The sequence below is a fragment of the Macaca thibetana genome, chromosome 20 (assembly GCF_024542745.1).
Source record: "Macaca thibetana thibetana isolate TM-01 chromosome 20, ASM2454274v1, whole genome shotgun sequence".
Classification (NCBI taxonomy): Eukaryota; Metazoa; Chordata; class Mammalia; order Primates; family Cercopithecidae; genus Macaca; species Macaca thibetana.
Genome location: NC_065597.1, coordinates 11,108,416 through 11,123,681, shown reverse-complemented (window position 1 = coordinate 11,123,681; position 15,266 = coordinate 11,108,416). Strand labels below are relative to the sequence as shown.

The window sequence follows — 15,266 nt, the reverse complement described above, 5'->3', positions numbered from 1 at the left end:
GGAATGGGGCCGCCCGGCTCCCCATGGCAGTGGGTGCCGCTGCTGCTGGGGCTGCTGCTCCCTCCTGCCGCCCCCTTCTGGCTCCTCAATGTGCTCTTCCCCCCGCACACCACGCCCAAGGCTGAGCTCAGTAACCACACACGGCCCGTCATCCTCGGTAAGCCCCCACCAGGCCCCTGATGCAAAACGCCAGACCCTGGGGAGCCTGGGCCCCAGCCCCTGGCAGCTGACCCGGCCAAAACCCTTCTGCCCTGCATAAGCCCCGGTGTAAGTACCTGCCTTGGTGTGGGGAGGGGCCAAAAGCTTGTCCCATAGAGGAATGACCTCCCTTCTCCCCGACGCCCGACTACGTGTCTCCCAGTTGCCTACCCCAGGGGGGCGGAGTGGGGGACAGGATGTGCCTGAGGTCTTGGCTGGGGCATCACAAGCTGTGGTCAGCCACAGCCACACCAGACTCTGGGCCAAACCCCACCACTCCTTCCTTGGCCCCCACCCACCAAGGACAAGATGCCCAGCCCAGGACCGGTGAGCAGGAGAGGCCCATCCATGCCCGGCCCCTATTAAGCCCAGCCCCCCTGCCCCTAGACCTATCTGTTCCCACCCTGGACTTTGGAAATAAAGGAGCGCCAGGCTGGGTGTTTGCTCTGCAGAGGCAGGGGTCAGCGGCCTTGGCCTCAGCACCTCAGCACCTTTCCTTCCTCAGGGAGGCCTGGGCTTTGGCTACTGGGGGGACAGCGGGGAGAGGGGGTGTGAGCAGGGGAGGGTAAGTGTGCTTTGTACCTAGGGTTGAGGGTGTGGGAGGTTGGGGGTGGGTCTAGTCACTGCAGCATCTGGGGTGACTGGGGTAAGGGTCACCGGGGGAATCCAGAGTCCAGAGTGAGGGCCGCTACTCACAGTGCCCGGCTGCCTGGGGAATCAGCTAGAAGCCAAGCTAGACAAGCCAGATGTGGTGAACTGGATGTGCTACCGCAAGACAGAGGACTTCTTCACCATCTGGCTGGATCTCAACATGTTCCTACCCCTCGGGGTAGACTGCTGGATCGATAACACCAGGTACAGCCATGTGCTCCGCCCCAGCCCCGACACACTGCCCCTTGGCTATTGGCTGCTGAGTGGCACCCCCGCCCTGCAGGGTTGTCTACAACCGGAGCTCTGGGCTTGTGTCCAACGCCCCCGGTGTCCAGATCCGCGTCCCCGGCTTTGGCAAGACCTACTCTGTGGAGTACCTGGACAGTAGCAAGCTGGCAGGTTTGTGTCAGAGGGCAGGGCTGGGGCTCCAGGCTGGGGTGCTGGCCCGCAGCAGGCATGGCCCAGCCCCCGGTGCTGCTGCTCCCCCCACAGGGTACCTGCACACACTGGTGCAGAACCTGGTCAACAACGGCTACGTGCGGGACGAGACTGTGCGTGCCGCCCCCTATGACTGGCGGCTGGAGCCCGGTGAGTGTCTCTACGGATGACCAGCTTGGGGTGGGGCAGGTGCCCCGGACCCCAACTGCCCTGACCCCTCCCACCCACTGCAGGCCAGCAGGAGGAGTACTACCACAAGCTCGCAGGGCTGGTGGAGGAGATGCACGCTGCCTATGGGAAGCCTGTCTTCCTCATTGGCCACAGCCTTGGCTGTCTACACTTGCTCTATTTCCTGCTGCGCCAGCCCCAGGCCTGGAAGGACCACTTCATCGATGGTTTCATCTCTCTTGGGGCTCCCTGGGGCGGCTCCATCAAGCCCATGCTGGTCTTGGCCTCAGGTGAGAAGGCCTCGACCACTTAGGCCCAGCGATGGGTGAGACGAAGCTGATCCTGGGCCTGCCTTCATTGCGGCTCCTGCTCACGGTGGCCTCTGGGGGTGCCATCTACCACCCCTGGGCAGGCATGCTCGCTGTCACTGGCCTCCAGAGCAGTGACCCTGGCCTGAGCAATTAGGGTGGCTCCTTCCAGAGTCTGTGTCAGTGATGGCAAAAGGGCAGTGAAAACAGAAAGTGAACCCCAGCTATCTGCCCCCAGGTTTGTTCCTTGTAGCCCCAGAGCCTGCCTACCCAACCCTTGCCTGCCTTCCGCTTGCTCGCAGGAGCGCCTTTGCCGAGGGATGTGCTTTACTGAGGATGGGTCTGCCAGAGCTAGGGCCAGACCCCCCGGAGCCCCGCCTGCCCTTCCCTAGGGAGTGGCACCAGGGCCCAGCACTGACACAGCTACCACCTACTCCCCACCCCCTGTACCGTGGGAGCTGGTCTGGAGAGAGAAACACAGTCTGGACAGAAACACTCATCAGACACCACCAATAAATGCCAAACAGACACCATCTTGTTTCTCCCTTTCTGGAGCACAACTCTGTGGCCCCCAATGCAGCACAAGCCACACAAGGAGCAGAGAGACACATGCCCAAGGGAAGACAGCCAGCACTGCCCTGACCATCCCCACACATCCCGGGCCTCACCCACCATCCCCACACACCCCGTCCTCAGGAAGCCCCGCCTACATTTTTTTTTTTTTTTTGAGACGGAGTCTTGCTCTGTCACCCAGGCTGGAGTGCAGTGGCCGGATCTCAGCTCACTGCAAGCTCCTCCTCTCGGGTTCACGCCATTCTCCTGCCTCAGCCTCCAGAGTAGCTGGGACTACAGGCACCCGCCACTTCGCCCAGCTAGTTTTTTGTATTTTTTAGTAGAGACGGGGTTTCACCGTATTAGCCAGGATGGTCTCGATCTCCTGACCTCATGATCCGCCCGTCTCGGCCTCCCAAAGTGCTGGGATTACAGGCTTGAGCCACCGCGCCCGGCCTTTTTTTTTTTTTTTTTTTTTTGAGACAGGGTCTCACTCTGTTGCCCAGGCTGGAGTGCAGTGGCACGATCATAGCCGCAGCCTCAATCTCCCTGGCCCAAGCAACCCTCCTGCCTCAGCCTCCTGGGTAGCTGAGACGATAGGCACGCACCACCACACCTAATTTATTTTTATTTTTTAGTAGAAACAAAGTCTTGCTATGTTGCCCAGGCTGGTCTCAAACTCCTGAGTTTAAGTGATTTCCTGCCTCAGCCTCCCAAAGTGCTGGGATTACAAGCGTGAGCCACTGTGCTGGGCCTTTTACAAAATACTTGTTTATTTATTTTGAGATGGAGTCTCACTCTGTTTCCCAGGCTGGAATGCAGTAGTGCAATCTCCGCTCACTGCAACCTCCGCCTCCCAGGTTCAAGTGAATCTCTTGCCTCAGCCTCCCTAGTAGCTAGGATCACAGGCATGTGCCACCATGCCTGGCTAATTTTTGTATTTTTAGTAGAGACGGGGCTTCCCCATGTTGGCCAGGCTGGTCTTGAACTCCTGACCTCAAGTCAACTGCCTGCCTCGGCCTCCCAAAGTGCTGGGATTACAGGCGTGAGCCAACATAACCAGCCCTATTTATTTTTAGGCTGGGATCTCGTCCTGTCACCCAGGCTACAGTGCAGTGGCATGATCATAGTTACTGTAACCTTAAATTCCTAGGGTCAAGCAATCTTCCTGCCTTTGCCTTTTGAGTAGCTAAGGACTAGAGGTGCAATCCAGTATGCCCAGCTGATTTTTTTTTTTTTTTTTTTTTTTTTTGTAGAGACAGGGTCTCACTGCATTGCCTAGGCTGGTCTTGGACTCCTGGCCTCAAGTGATCCTCCTGCCTCAGCCTCCCAAAGTGTTGGGATTACAGGAGTGAGCCATGGTGCCTGCCCCTGCCCTTCTTTTGAAGCCCTACAGCTCTGCCCAACAGCTTCTCACTGAGTAAGCCGACACTGAGCATCATTGAATATCAGGCCTTCTCAAGCCTGTGGCTTAGAGTCTATGTCTAGATTGGGCAGGGGCAAGAGTGAGCATCTGGCTGAGCCTACACTCAGCAGGTTGTGGGCCAGGGGTAGCCAGGCCTGGCTCCCTGTCCCACCTTGCTCCCTATCCACAGGTGACAACCAGGGCATCCCCATCATGTCCAGCATCAAGCTGAAAGAGGAGCAGCGCATAACGACCACCTCCCCCTGGATGTTTCCCTCTCGCATGGCTTGGCCTGAGGACCACGTGTTCATTTCCACCCCCAGCTTCAACTACACAGGCCGTGACTTCCAGCGCTTCTTTGCAGACCTGCACTTTGAGGAAGGCTGGTACATGTGGCTGCAGTCACGTGACCTCCTGGCAGGCCTCCCAGCGCCTGGCGTGGAAGTATACTGTCTTTATGGCGTGGGCCTGCCCACACCCCGCACCTACATCTACGACCACGGCTTCCCCTACACGGACCCTGTGGATGTGCTCTATGAGGACGGTGACGACACAGTGGCCACGCGCAGCACTGAGCTCTGTGGCCTCTGGCAGGGCCGCCAGCCGCAGCCCGTGCACCTGCTGCCCCTGCGTGGGATACAGCATCTCAACATGGTCTTCAGCAACCAGACCCTGGAGCACATCAATGCTATCCTGCTGGGTGCCTACCGCCAGGGTCCCCCTGCATCCCTGACTGCCAGCCCAGAGCCCCCGCCTCCTGAATAAAGACCTTCCTTTGCTGCCGTAAGCCCTGATGTGTATATTGCAGGTTGAAGGGAGGCACTAGAGTCCCACACCAGGTTTCACTCATCACCAGCCACAGGCTCAGTGCTGTGCAGAGTGGGGCAAGATGGGCTCTGCTGAGGCCTGGGACTGAGGTGGGCACCCTAGATGTGCAGCTGTCCACTCTCCTGGTTGAGCTGTTAGGCAGCGTGCACCAGGCCTGCCTCAGTGCTGGGCGTGGGGACTGGAGCTGGCTGCATCCACCAACCCTGTCAGAGGAGTACAGGGAGGGGATGATTTGAGCTGTCCCTCCCAGCTCCCAAAAGGGCAAGTGGGACAGCCTTTTGAGTGCTGGGTGAATGACAGGGCCACAAGAGTTTAGAAGCCAGGCACAGTGGCTCACGCCGGTAATCTCAGCACTTTGAGAGACCGAGGCAGGCGGATCACCTGATCTCAGGAGTTTGAGACCAGCCTGGCCAACATGGTAGAAACCCCATCGCTACTAAAATACAAAACATTTGCCAGGTGTGGTGGCGCACGCCTGTCGTCCCAGCTACTCTGGAAGCTGAGGCACAAGAATCATTTGAACCTGGGAGATGGAGGTCACTGTGAGCTGAGATCATGTCACTGCACTCCAGACTGGGCGACAGAGTGAGACTCTCAAAAAAAAAAGAGACTGGGTCTCAAAAAAAAAAAAAAATTTAGAATTTGAATCTGGGAATGACAACCATTAATCAGATCATTTCACTAATGAAAGTTTAATTACTAATGAAGCTAAATGCTCTGAGGAAAGCTTAGGGAGCACAAGAGGCTGAGTCTTTTGGGTCAGCAAAGGCCTCCCAGAGGAGGCAGTGCCTATACTGAAGTCAGAGGGACAAGAAGAGTAATGGACCACTGTAAAGACTTGGGTTTGACTTGATTGAGCCCAGGAGTTCGAGACCAGCCTGGGCAATATAGTGAGACCTCATCTCTACAAAAATTTAAAAAATTAGGCCGGGCGTGGTGGCTCATGCCTGTAATCCCAGCACTTTGGGAGGCCAAGGCGGGCGGATCACTTGAGGTCGGAAGTTTGAGACCAGCCTGACCAACATGGAGAAACCCCGTCTCTACTAAAAATACAAAATTAGCCAGGCATGGTGGCGCATGCCTGTAATCCTAGCTACTCAGGAGGCTGAGGCAGGAGAATCGTTTGAACCTGAGAGGTGGACGTTGCGGTGAGCCGAGATCACGCTATTGCACTCCAGCCTGGGCAACAAGAGCAAAACTCCATCTCAAAAAAAAAAAAAAAAAAAAAAAAAAAAAAAAAAAAAAAATTTTAAATTAGTCAGGCGTGGCCACACCTGTAGTCAAATCTTCTAGGGAGGCTGAGGTTGCAGTGAGCCAAGATGGTGCCATGGCACTCCAGCCTGCGCAACAGCAAGACCTTGTGTCAAAAAAAAAAAAAAGTAGTGGGCTAGGCGCGGTGGCTCACGCCTGTAATCCCAGCACTTTGGGAGGCAGAGACGGGCGGATCATGAGGTCAGGAGATCGAGACCATCCTGGCTAACACACTGAAACCCCGTCTCTCCTAAACATATAAAAAATTAGCCGGGCGTGGTGGCGGGCACCTGTAGTCCCAGCTACTCGGGAGGCTGAGGCAGGAGAATGGCGTGAACCCGGGAGGCGGAGCTTGCAATGAGCTGAGATCGCGGCACTGCACTCCAGCCTGGGTGACAGAGCAAGACTCTGTCTCAAAAAAAAAAAAAAAAAAAGTAAAATAGGCCAGGCACAACCAACCATGGTGGTTCATGGTTGTAAGCCAAGCACTTTGGGAGGCTGAGGAGGGTGGATCACCTGAGCTCAGGAGTTCAAGACCAGCCTGGGCAACATGGTGAAACCCCATCTCCACCAAAAAAAAAAAAACAAAAAATTAGCCAGGCATGGTGGTATGTGCCTGTGATCCCAGCTATTCAGGAGGCTGAGGTGGAAGAGTGCTTGTGCCTGGGAGGCAGAGGTTCCAGTGAAATGAGATCGCACCACTGTACTCCAGCCTGGGCAACAGAGTAAGACCCCGTCTCAAAAAAAAAAAAAAAAAGTAAACCCTTTGGCAGCTGCGTGCTGCTCTTAGGCTCAAACCTAAGTCTTTTTTTTTCCCCTTTTGAGATGGGGTCTGTTGCCCAGGCTGGAGTGCAATGGCATGATCCGTACTCACTGCAGCCTCGAACTCCCGGGCTTCCAAAGTGCTGGGATTACAGGTGTGAGCCACCAGGCCCAGACTGCTGAAGGGTTTAAACCAGAGAAAGAGTGTGACCAGATTTCCAATTCAGAAAGACCCGCTCTCTGCAGGGTAAGGTGTAGCCTGAGGTAGGGGGCAAGAATCGCAAGGTAATCAGGGAGGCCAGTGCGATGTCCAGGTGGGAGAGGTTGCTAGCTGAGACGAGAAGTGCTAGGAGAAAGATGTGTGCAGATAAGAGGTCACTGGGGAGGTGAAATAACAAGGCTTGGCCGTGAGTGGAACCCAGCACCCATGGTGCCCCTCTTGAGAGGGGGAAGATGTCACCTGAGATGGAAGATGGAAAGACCAGGGTCCCTGTGGCTGAGGACTGAGCCTGTGTTTGAGGTTTCACAGAGGAGTGAAGGCAACACAAGAGGCAAGAGTTGGAAGAAAGGTGACAAGGAACAAAAGTCAGCCATGCCTGATGCTACTGGGTGGCCAGCAACAATGCAGACTTGGCCAAGGCTCTGAGAGCTTTATTATGCTGGGACTGGAGGTCAGAGTTGAGGCTAGGGTAAGAGCAGGGGGCTCAGATGGAGGGGGAGGAGGACCTGAACAATGTCCAGAAGGGAAGAGATTTGAATCTCTATCCAAAAGAGGACCCTGTGAGCAGCACAGAGGGCACAGCAAGGGACATCCCCCAGTTCTCCAAATGCTCAGAGCCACAAGTGAAGCCGAAAGTGAAAGACAAGATGCAGAAAACCGCCACGGGCCTTTGAAGGGTAAAGGCGAAAGCGAAAGCAGGAAGGACAGACGTCGAGCCTAGCAGAGGACTTTTTAGTTCCTCACTGGCCCCACTTGTCTGACCGACTCATCCACCCGCGACCCCTAATCCGCTCTGCCTGCCCCAAGATGCTGAAGCCAGCCTTGGAGCCCCGAGGGGGCTTCTCCTTCGAGAACTGCCAAAGGTGAAGCGGGGGCTGGTGAGGGGACGATCACTCCTGAGTCACCTCTGCTTGGTCGTGGCCTTTTTTCCTGGCTGGGGGTGGGAGAGGGTGTGTTGGGCGACTTGGGTTCCAGGCTTACCCCGGAAGATGAGGGAGACGGGGACCAGGTTAGGGGAAGCAACAGGGGTACTGGAAGCAGAGCCGAAACCTGGGCGCTCTCCTCCGTTTCCAGAAATGCATCCTTGGAACGCGTCCTCCCGGGGCTCAAGGTCCCTCATGCACGCAAGACCGGGACAACCATCGCGGGCCTTGTGTTCCAAGTGAGCAGCGGGGAAGGACAGGGGAGCTGGAGGGGAGCCGGGAGTATCGAGCAGGCACTGAGGCTGCGGTCCCTCCCTCTCCTCAGGACGGAGTCATTCTGGGCGCCGACACGCGAGCCACTAACGATTCGGTCGTGGCGGACAAGAGCTGTGAGAAGATCCACTTCATCGCCCCCAAAATCTAGTGAGACTCACCAGCCCAGTTCCCTCACGCAAAAGAGAACGGCCCCCTCGTTCCCACTCCGGTCCCGGCACGTGCCAGCCCTGCCCACACCGATCCTCCCTTTTCCCTCAGCTGCTGTGGGGCTGGAGTAGCCGCTGACGCCGAGATGACCACAAGGATGGTGGCGTCCAAGATGGAGCTACACGCGCTATCCACGGGCCGAGAGCCCCGCGTGGCCACGGTCACTCGCGTCCTGTGCCAGACGCTCTTCCGGTGCGGGGGCGGGGCTAACAGGATCCCGGGAGGGGTCGTTGCCGGCACGGGGCCGATGGAAGGCGGGACAGAAAGGGGGCGGGGCCGCGACGGGCCAGGTGACCGGAAGAGGCCAGCCCAAGAGAAGCTGGGCTATCGGAAAAGGCTATGTCAGTCATCGGGCGCCACATCACAGGAAGGGGCGGGGATAGTACCTAAGGGCGGAGGCATAGAGGGGCGGGGCCTAGGCCCCTGCTTGTGACCGACCCCGCCCATCCTCGAGCAGGTACCGGGGCCACGTGGGTGCATCGCTGATCGTGGGCGGCGTAGACCTGACTGGACCGCAGCTCTACAGCGTGCATCCCCATGGCTCCTACAGCCGTCTGCCCTTCACAGCCCTGGGTGAGCACTTCTGTCCCTTCTCCTCGAACCCTGCCCCTGTGACCTTGGCCTCACGGTTGTACTCCAAACTGGGTGGCAGCGGTTGACTTCAGATGGTTCTCCTGCCTTCAGGCTCTGGCCAGGGTGAGGCCCTGGCGGTACTAGAAGACCGGTTCCAGCCGAACATGACGGTGAGCGGCCTCTGTCCCCGACTATGTGGTCGCTGGTGGGATGTGCACCCGGGAGCTGGGGGAGCACAGGACCCTAGCCCGGTGTGGAGGTGGGGGAAGGCTTGGAGGTGGTGACCACTGAAGGGTGAGTGGAGTAAGGGCAGAGAAGTGCGGTCCTGGCACAACACCGTCCAATACCAAAGCCTGGACGTTTGGGAGAAGTCGAAGCTCACAGAGGATCTTTTGGAGCCGAGGGCGGAGGGAAGGACCAGTAGGGTTACACTTATATCAACGTCTGGAGCCTACATTTTGTTTGGGGTGGGATGGAAGCAGGTGATATTGCCTCAGAGGTGGCTAAGGCTCAGAGGGAGAAACACAGTGGGGGTTTGGGGTGCAAGACCAGATTGGGTGAGTGGACAGGCAAGTCCCCAGGCTGTAGCCTAAGTTAACAGCAGAGGGCCCGTCAGGCCTCACACACTCATCACCGCAGCTAGAGGCCGCTCAGGGGCTGCTGGTGGAAGCCATCACCGCCGGAATCTTGGGTGACCTGGGCTCCGGGGGCAATGTGGACGCATGTGTGATCACGAAGACTGGCGCCAAGCTGCTGCGGACACTGAGCTCACCCACAGAGCCCGTGAAGAGGTGAGTGCTGGAGAGGTGAGTGCTGGGGTACCACAGGGATGTGTGGGGCTGCAGCAGGGGAGATGGAGGGCTGCAAGAAGGGGATGGGCCACATGACAGGCCCATGTTCAGAGGCCGTCCCTCCTCTCTCCCAGGTCTGGCCGCTACCACTTTGTGCCTGGAACCACAGCTGTCCTGACCCAAACCGTGAAGCCACTAACCCTGGAGCTAGTGGAGGAAACTGTGCAGGCTATGGAGGTGGAGTAAAATAGGTTGAGGCTTAGAGCTTGGAACAAGGGGGAATAAACCCAGAAAATACAGTTAAACAGATGGCTGTGTCATTCTTTTTTTTTTTTTTGAGACGGAGTCTCGCTCTGTCGCCCAGGCTGGAGTGCAGTGGCGCGATCTCGGCTCACTGCAAGCTCCGCCTCCCGGGTTCACGCCATTCTCCTGCCTCAGCCTCCTAAGTAGCTGGGACTACAGGCGCCCGCCACCGCGCCCGGCTAATTTTTTGTATTTTTAGTAGAGACGGGGTTTCACCGTGGTCTCGATCTCCTGACCTTGTGATCCGCCCGCCTCGGCCTCCCAAAGTGCTGGGATTACAGGCGTGAGCCACCGCGCCCGGCAGCTGTGTCATTCTTGAGTGGAGTAGGGTGGGCAGGCAGCCAGCAGGGCTCTGTAGCTAAGGCGTCCCTGCAGGGACCATTACTTCCCATAGCTCTAGTGTCTGGCCTAAGAGATGCTCTTCACCCATCACCTCAGGCACCTACAGCTCCAGAACCCCAGCCCTGGCCAGCATTGCAGGCTTGATCTCCATCCAAACCTTCCTTCTGACTCCACACCTTGGAGGCTCCCCCATCACTCCACTGCCTTGCTCTTGCCCTCTAGTCCACTGGAGACTTGTAAAACACAAAAGACCCCATGACCCCTCCTAGGGACTTTCCATGGCTCCTCAGTGGCCCAGGACAAAGCTCATACCTTTCAGTAAGGCCTCACTGAGGGCTAAAGTGCTGACAAGAGGAGCCACTCCCTGACTCCAAGGCAAGTTCTCACCAAGCACTTCTCAACCTCACATCTTTACCGGTAACTCCCCTCAGATGGCAAGGCATGCCTGCACTGCTCACCTGAAGCTTGGCTTCTGTCTGCACATGTTGGACTTATGACTCCAAGTTTTCCGGGTTAAGAAGGCTCACAGGACTCACATGGGGAGAGAGGACACATTTCTCCAACAAACCTTTGCTGGGCCCCTGCTGAGTCTCAGGCCTGGCTGCTGGGTGCCAGCAAGAGCATCCTGCCCTTAGTGAAACAAACAGATGAACACCACTGCAGCTTCAGAACTGTCAGGGAGAGTCGGCCCAGGCTCCAGGGAGGGTCTATGCCAGGCTGGACATCCCTGGGCCGCTGACTGCTCCCTGAGCCCCAACATTCTATTATGAATATTTGTAAATGTAACAGAAAAGTAGAGTTATATATTGAACCTGATAGTATTTTGTTATATTTGCTTTATCATCTATCCATCTCTCTATCCATTAATTCATCTTTTTTTTTCTTTCTTTTTTTTTTTGAGACGGAGTCTCGCTCTGTCGCCCAGGCTGGAGTGCAGTGGCCGGATCTCAGCTCACTGCAAGCTCCGCCTCCCAGGTTCACGCCATTCTCCTGCCTCAGCCTCCCGAGTAGCTGGGACTACAGGCGCCCACCACCTCGCCCGGCTATTTTTTTGTATTTTTTTAGTAGAGACGGGGTTTCACCGTGTTAGCCAGGATGGTCTCGATCTCCTGACCTCGTGATCCACCCGTCTCGGCCTCCCAAAGTGCTGGGATTACAGGCTTGAGCCACCGCGCCCGGCCTCATCTTTTTTTTTTCTTAGAGTTTTGCTCTGTCACCGAGGCTGGAGTGCAGTGGCGAGATCTCGGCTCACTGCAAGCTCTGCCTCCCGGGTTCACGCCATTCTCCTGCCTCAGCCTCCTGAGTAGCTGGGACTATAGGCGCCCGCCACCACACCCAGCTATTTTTTGTATTTTTAGTAAAGACAGGGTTTCACTGTGTTAGCCAGGATGGTCTCAATCTCCTGACCTCATGATCCGCCCGTCTCGGCCTCCCAAAGTGCTGGGATTACAGGCATGAGCCACTGCGCCTGGCCAATTCATCTCATTTTTTAAATGATGCGGTTTCTTTTTTTGAGACGGGGTCTAGCTCCATCGCCCAGGCTGGAATGTAGTGGTGCACTCATGGCTCACTGCAGCCTTGAAAAGGGCTCAAGTGATCCCTCCTGCCTCAGCCTTCTCAGTTGCTGGGACTACAGGTGTGTACCACCATGCCCAGATCATTTTTTAATTAAAAAAATTTTTTTTTGTAGAGACAGGGTTTCATCACGTTGCCCAGGCTGGTCTCGAACTCCTGCAATCAAGCCTCCTACCTCTGCCTCCCAAAGTTTTGGCATTACAGGCGTAAGCCACCACACCCAGCCCTGATCTGTTCTTGAATCAGTTAAAGCCCTCACACTCCTGGAAGCAGGCCAGCCAATGCACCTGTTGGAATTCTACACACAGGGTGTCTTCTCCCTTCAAGCTTGGCCTGCATCTCATTAACAAATGGGCTGCAGACACCAGGGGCTTGCCCATGGGAGCCCCCAGGCCTAGAGAGGGTGGCAGAGTTTTGATGGCTGTCACTCTCCACCTCCAACTGCAGCCTCAGTTCAGGGTCTGCCAGGCACCAAGAGCTCACACTTTGCCCTCCTAAATGCCAGGCACTTCACAAGCATCATCTCATTGTTAAGAGTGGGGGCTTCTTGGCCGAGCTCGGTGGCTCACGCCTGTAATCCCAGCACTCTGGGAGGCCGAGGTGGGTGGATCATAAAGTCAGGAGATCCAGACCATCCTGGCTAACACAGTGAAATCCCATCTCCACTAAAAATACAAAAGATTAGCCGGGCATGGTGGCGGGCGCCTGTAGTCCCAGCTACACGGGAGGCTGAGGCAGGAGAATGGTGTGAACCCGGGAGGCGGAGCTTGCAGTGAGCCAAGATCGAGCCACTGCACTCCAGCCTGGGCGAAGAGTGAGACTCTGTCTCAAAAAAAAAAAAAAAAAAAAAGACTGGGGGCTTCAGTGCCAGACAAATGCAGGTTTGTGTCCAACTCAACCACGTGCTGGTGGGAGAGTCACCATCTCTGAGCAGACCTGTGACTCCTGTTCCAAACGGATGAGGAACCACTGAGATGATGTGTTAGGACTCCCAACCTGCCAGAACCTCACGGCCCCTGACCCTTCACAGCAAAGTCGACCACAGTGAGCATTCCCTCCACCAGTCAGAACACCCTGGATGCTGAGTGGCCTTCTCTGAGAGCCTGGTGCCTTTGATAGCCCTGGGAGACTCCTCTGATCCCAGCCACCAGGTTGTCACTATAGACCTAATTTAACCATCTGCCCTCGGTACCCAGGGCTCAACATTTGGAATGGGAGGTGGTTCTGGGAGCGAATTAGAGGCCAGGCTTTGGGAGGTGGCAGAGGTGAGAGCCTCACACCTGGGCTCTGTCCGATAAGTATAGGCCTGGGTCAGGGGACCTTGCCTAAAGGGCCTCTCTTGACTGGAGCGTGGGAGGGGGCTGAGTCTACACAGCTGGCCTGGCCTCAGGCCTGGAGCTTTAGCTCAAGGACGAGAAGACCCATAAAGCCAGGCCCAGCTCCCAACCTCACATCTGCCACGATGCTGCTGCTCAGCCTGACCCTAAGCCTGGTTCTCCTCGGTTCCTCCTGGGGTGAGTGGGCCAGGACCAGCCCTGATTTAGACCTGGGAACAACTCAGCTCCCAGCACTAGCCCAGGGAAGGGGCCAAGCTGGCTGGAAGGGACAAAGGTGGACAGAGTGGGCAAAGGAAACAGGATATGCCAGGGCAGGGGAGCAGGACCAGGCCTGCAGGGCTGGGAGGGGGCAAGAGGTGGGGTGGGGGAGTCTCACGAATAGGACCAGAACTTGAGCAAGGCTCTGGAGCCCGGGAGTGTTTAGGAAGCTGAGACAGGAAGAGCTGCCCATGACTTTTAGAAAGAACCTTCTGGCTGCATGAAGGGTATGTACTGTTCAGGCCTGGAGCGGGCAGAGAGACCAGGGGTAGAGATGGGGAACAGCGGGGACTAGGCTGGAGAAAGATGTGAGAGAACAGAAGCACTGGGGGACTGGTTGGATGGGGATAACCAAGATAGCTGTGGGGCCCGAAGGTGCCTGCATGTACCCTGTTGGGAAAGGGGTAGTGTTGTACCCTCTTGACTGACCTATCTGGGGTGCACAGCCTCGGGCACCCAGAAGGAGGTGGGGAAAGGTGGGCTGAGGCATAGGAAGCAGGTCCTCATTAGCCCAATGGCCAGGCTGCGGTGTTCCTGCCATCAAACCAGCCCTGAGCTTCAGCCAGAGGATTGTCAACGGGGAGAATGCAGTACCAGGCTCCTGGCCCTGGCAGGTGTCCCTGCAGGTATACCACCGGAGGGGTGGGCAGGGTCCTGGGTACATCATGCCTAGGGGCAGCCTAAGCAGCCCAACCCCACTCTGACCTCTGAGCCCTGACCCCAGGACAGCAGCGGCTTCCACTTTTGCGGTGGTTCTCTCATCAGCCAGTCTTGGGTGGTCACTGCTGCCCACTGCAATGTCAGGTGAGCACCTGCACTCCACCTGCCCCGCCCCTCGCCTCTTCCTGCCTCCTCCCCTGGCTGTCCCCCTCTCGCTCTGGCCTCCCTGCAGCTGCCTAACCCCACCCCTCTGCAGCCCTGGCCGCCACTTTGTTGTCCTGGGCGAGCATGACCTATCGTCGAACGCTGAGCCCTTGCAGGTTCTGTCCATCTCTCAGGTGAGTGCCTGGGTTGCAGACACAGAGGAAAAGTGGGCAGTGCAAGTGGATGGGTGCTGGGAACGGGGAATTCAGGACACGCCCTGGCCTACCCTGCTCAGCACCCATCAGCCCCAGGTGCCGGGGCCCACCCCAGCCCAACATGGATTGTTTCTGACCCCACAGGCCATTACACACCCTAGCTGGAACCCTACCACCATGAACAATGACGTGACACTGCTGAAGCTCGCCTCACCAGCCCAGTACACAACACGCATCTCGCCAGTTTGCCTGGCATCCTCAAACGAGGCTCTGACTGAAGGCCTCACATGTGTCACCACCGGCTGGGGTCGCCTCAGTGGCGTGGGTAGGAACTCAGGCCAAAGCTCAGGGTGGGAGGACTGGGGTGGGGACCAGTGTTCTGGGCCCCACCTGACTACCCCTCCTGGCCCACAGGCAATGTGACACCAGCACGTCTGCAGCAGGTGGCTTTGCCCCTGGTCACTGTGAATCAGTGCCGGCAGTACTGGGGCTCAGATATCACCGACTCCATGATCTGTGCAGGTGGCGCAGGTGCTTCCTCATGCCAGGTGAGCCCAGCACCCGGTCCTCCGCGCTGTCCTGTGGCACACCTCCCCAACCCCCCACACTCACTTCTCCCTCCCTCTTTCCTCTCAGGGTGACTCCGGAGGCCCTCTTGTCTGCCAGAAGGGAAACACGTGGGTGCTTATTGGTATTGTCTCCTGGGGTACCAAAAACTGCAATGTGCGCGCACCTGCCGTGTATACTCGAGTTAGCAAGTTCAGCGCCTGGATCAACCAGGTCATTGCCTACAACTGAGCCCACCACAGGCCCCTCCCCAGCTCAACCCATTAAAGACCCAGGCCCTGTCCCATCATGCATTCGTGTCTGTCTTCCTGGCT

General features: G+C 57.0%; 3 protein-coding genes across 7 annotated transcripts; all 3 read left to right on the top strand.

The window, feature by feature from the left end:
* Positions 1-3: 3 nt before the first annotated feature.
* On the top strand, positions 4-4,507 carry LCAT (lecithin-cholesterol acyltransferase). 5 transcript variants are annotated; one of them, XM_050773295.1, is made up of 6 exons: positions 4-157; positions 897-1,053; positions 1,133-1,248; positions 1,342-1,437; positions 1,521-1,745; positions 3,911-4,507. In XM_050773295.1, the coding sequence occupies exons 1-6, from the start codon at positions 4-6 to the stop codon at positions 4,483-4,485; spliced, it is 1,323 nt and encodes a 440-aa protein (XP_050629252.1). In that variant the 3' UTR covers positions 4,486-4,507. The 5 variants fall into 5 exon arrangements, with proteins under 5 accessions (XP_050629252.1, XP_050629251.1, XP_050629254.1 ...); XM_050773297.1 differs by having other exon boundaries at positions 76-157; positions 920-1,053; XM_050773294.1 differs by having other exon boundaries at positions 1,133-1,437.
* Positions 4,508-6,780: 2,273 nt separating this feature from the next.
* PSMB10 (proteasome 20S subunit beta 10) lies at positions 6,781-9,856 on the top strand. Its single transcript, XM_050773301.1, has 8 exons — positions 6,781-7,644; positions 7,856-7,943; positions 8,030-8,127; positions 8,239-8,379; positions 8,645-8,760; positions 8,872-8,930; positions 9,400-9,551; positions 9,686-9,856. The coding sequence occupies exons 1-8, from the start codon at positions 7,589-7,591 to the stop codon at positions 9,795-9,797; spliced, it is 822 nt and encodes a 273-aa protein (XP_050629258.1). The 5' UTR covers positions 6,781-7,588; the 3' UTR covers positions 9,798-9,856.
* A 2,760-nt stretch (positions 9,857-12,616) lies between these two features.
* CTRL (chymotrypsin like) lies at positions 12,617-15,245 on the top strand. Its single transcript, XM_050773300.1, has 6 exons — positions 12,617-13,992; positions 14,091-14,170; positions 14,283-14,364; positions 14,530-14,710; positions 14,800-14,933; positions 15,022-15,245. Exons 4-6 carry the CDS (start codon positions 14,563-14,565, stop codon positions 15,181-15,183), a joined length of 444 nt encoding a protein of 147 aa, XP_050629257.1. The 5' UTR covers positions 12,617-13,992; positions 14,091-14,170; positions 14,283-14,364; positions 14,530-14,562; the 3' UTR covers positions 15,184-15,245.
* Positions 15,246-15,266: the final 21 nt, after the last annotated feature.

Excerpts from the sequence above, each read along its gene's own strand:
- PSMB10 (XM_050773301.1), top strand. The coding sequence starts at position 7,589 with ATGCTGAAGCCAGCCTTGGAGCCCCGAGGGGGCTTCTCCTTCGAGAAC. Across the intron at positions 7,944-8,029 it reads TCGCGGGCCTTGTGTTCCAA|GACGGAGTCATTCTGGGCGC; the intron begins GTGAGCAGCGGG and ends CCCTCTCCTCAG. Across the intron at positions 8,931-9,399 it reads GGTTCCAGCCGAACATGACG|CTAGAGGCCGCTCAGGGGCT; the intron begins GTGAGCGGCCTC and ends TCATCACCGCAG.
- CTRL (XM_050773300.1), top strand. The coding sequence starts at position 14,563 with ATGAACAATGACGTGACACTGCTGAAGCTCGCCTCACCAGCCCAGTAC. Across the intron at positions 14,711-14,799 it reads GGGTCGCCTCAGTGGCGTGG|GCAATGTGACACCAGCACGT; the intron begins GTAGGAACTCAG and ends CCTGGCCCACAG. Across the intron at positions 14,934-15,021 it reads CAGGTGCTTCCTCATGCCAG|GGTGACTCCGGAGGCCCTCT; the intron begins GTGAGCCCAGCA and ends CTTTCCTCTCAG.
- LCAT (XM_050773294.1), top strand. The coding sequence starts at position 4 with ATGGGGCCGCCCGGCTCCCCATGGCAGTGGGTGCCGCTGCTGCTGGGG. Across the intron at positions 1,054-1,132 it reads TGCTGGATCGATAACACCAG|GGTTGTCTACAACCGGAGCT; the intron begins GTACAGCCATGT and ends CCCGCCCTGCAG. Across the intron at positions 1,438-1,520 it reads TGACTGGCGGCTGGAGCCCG|GCCAGCAGGAGGAGTACTAC; the intron begins GTGAGTGTCTCT and ends CACCCACTGCAG.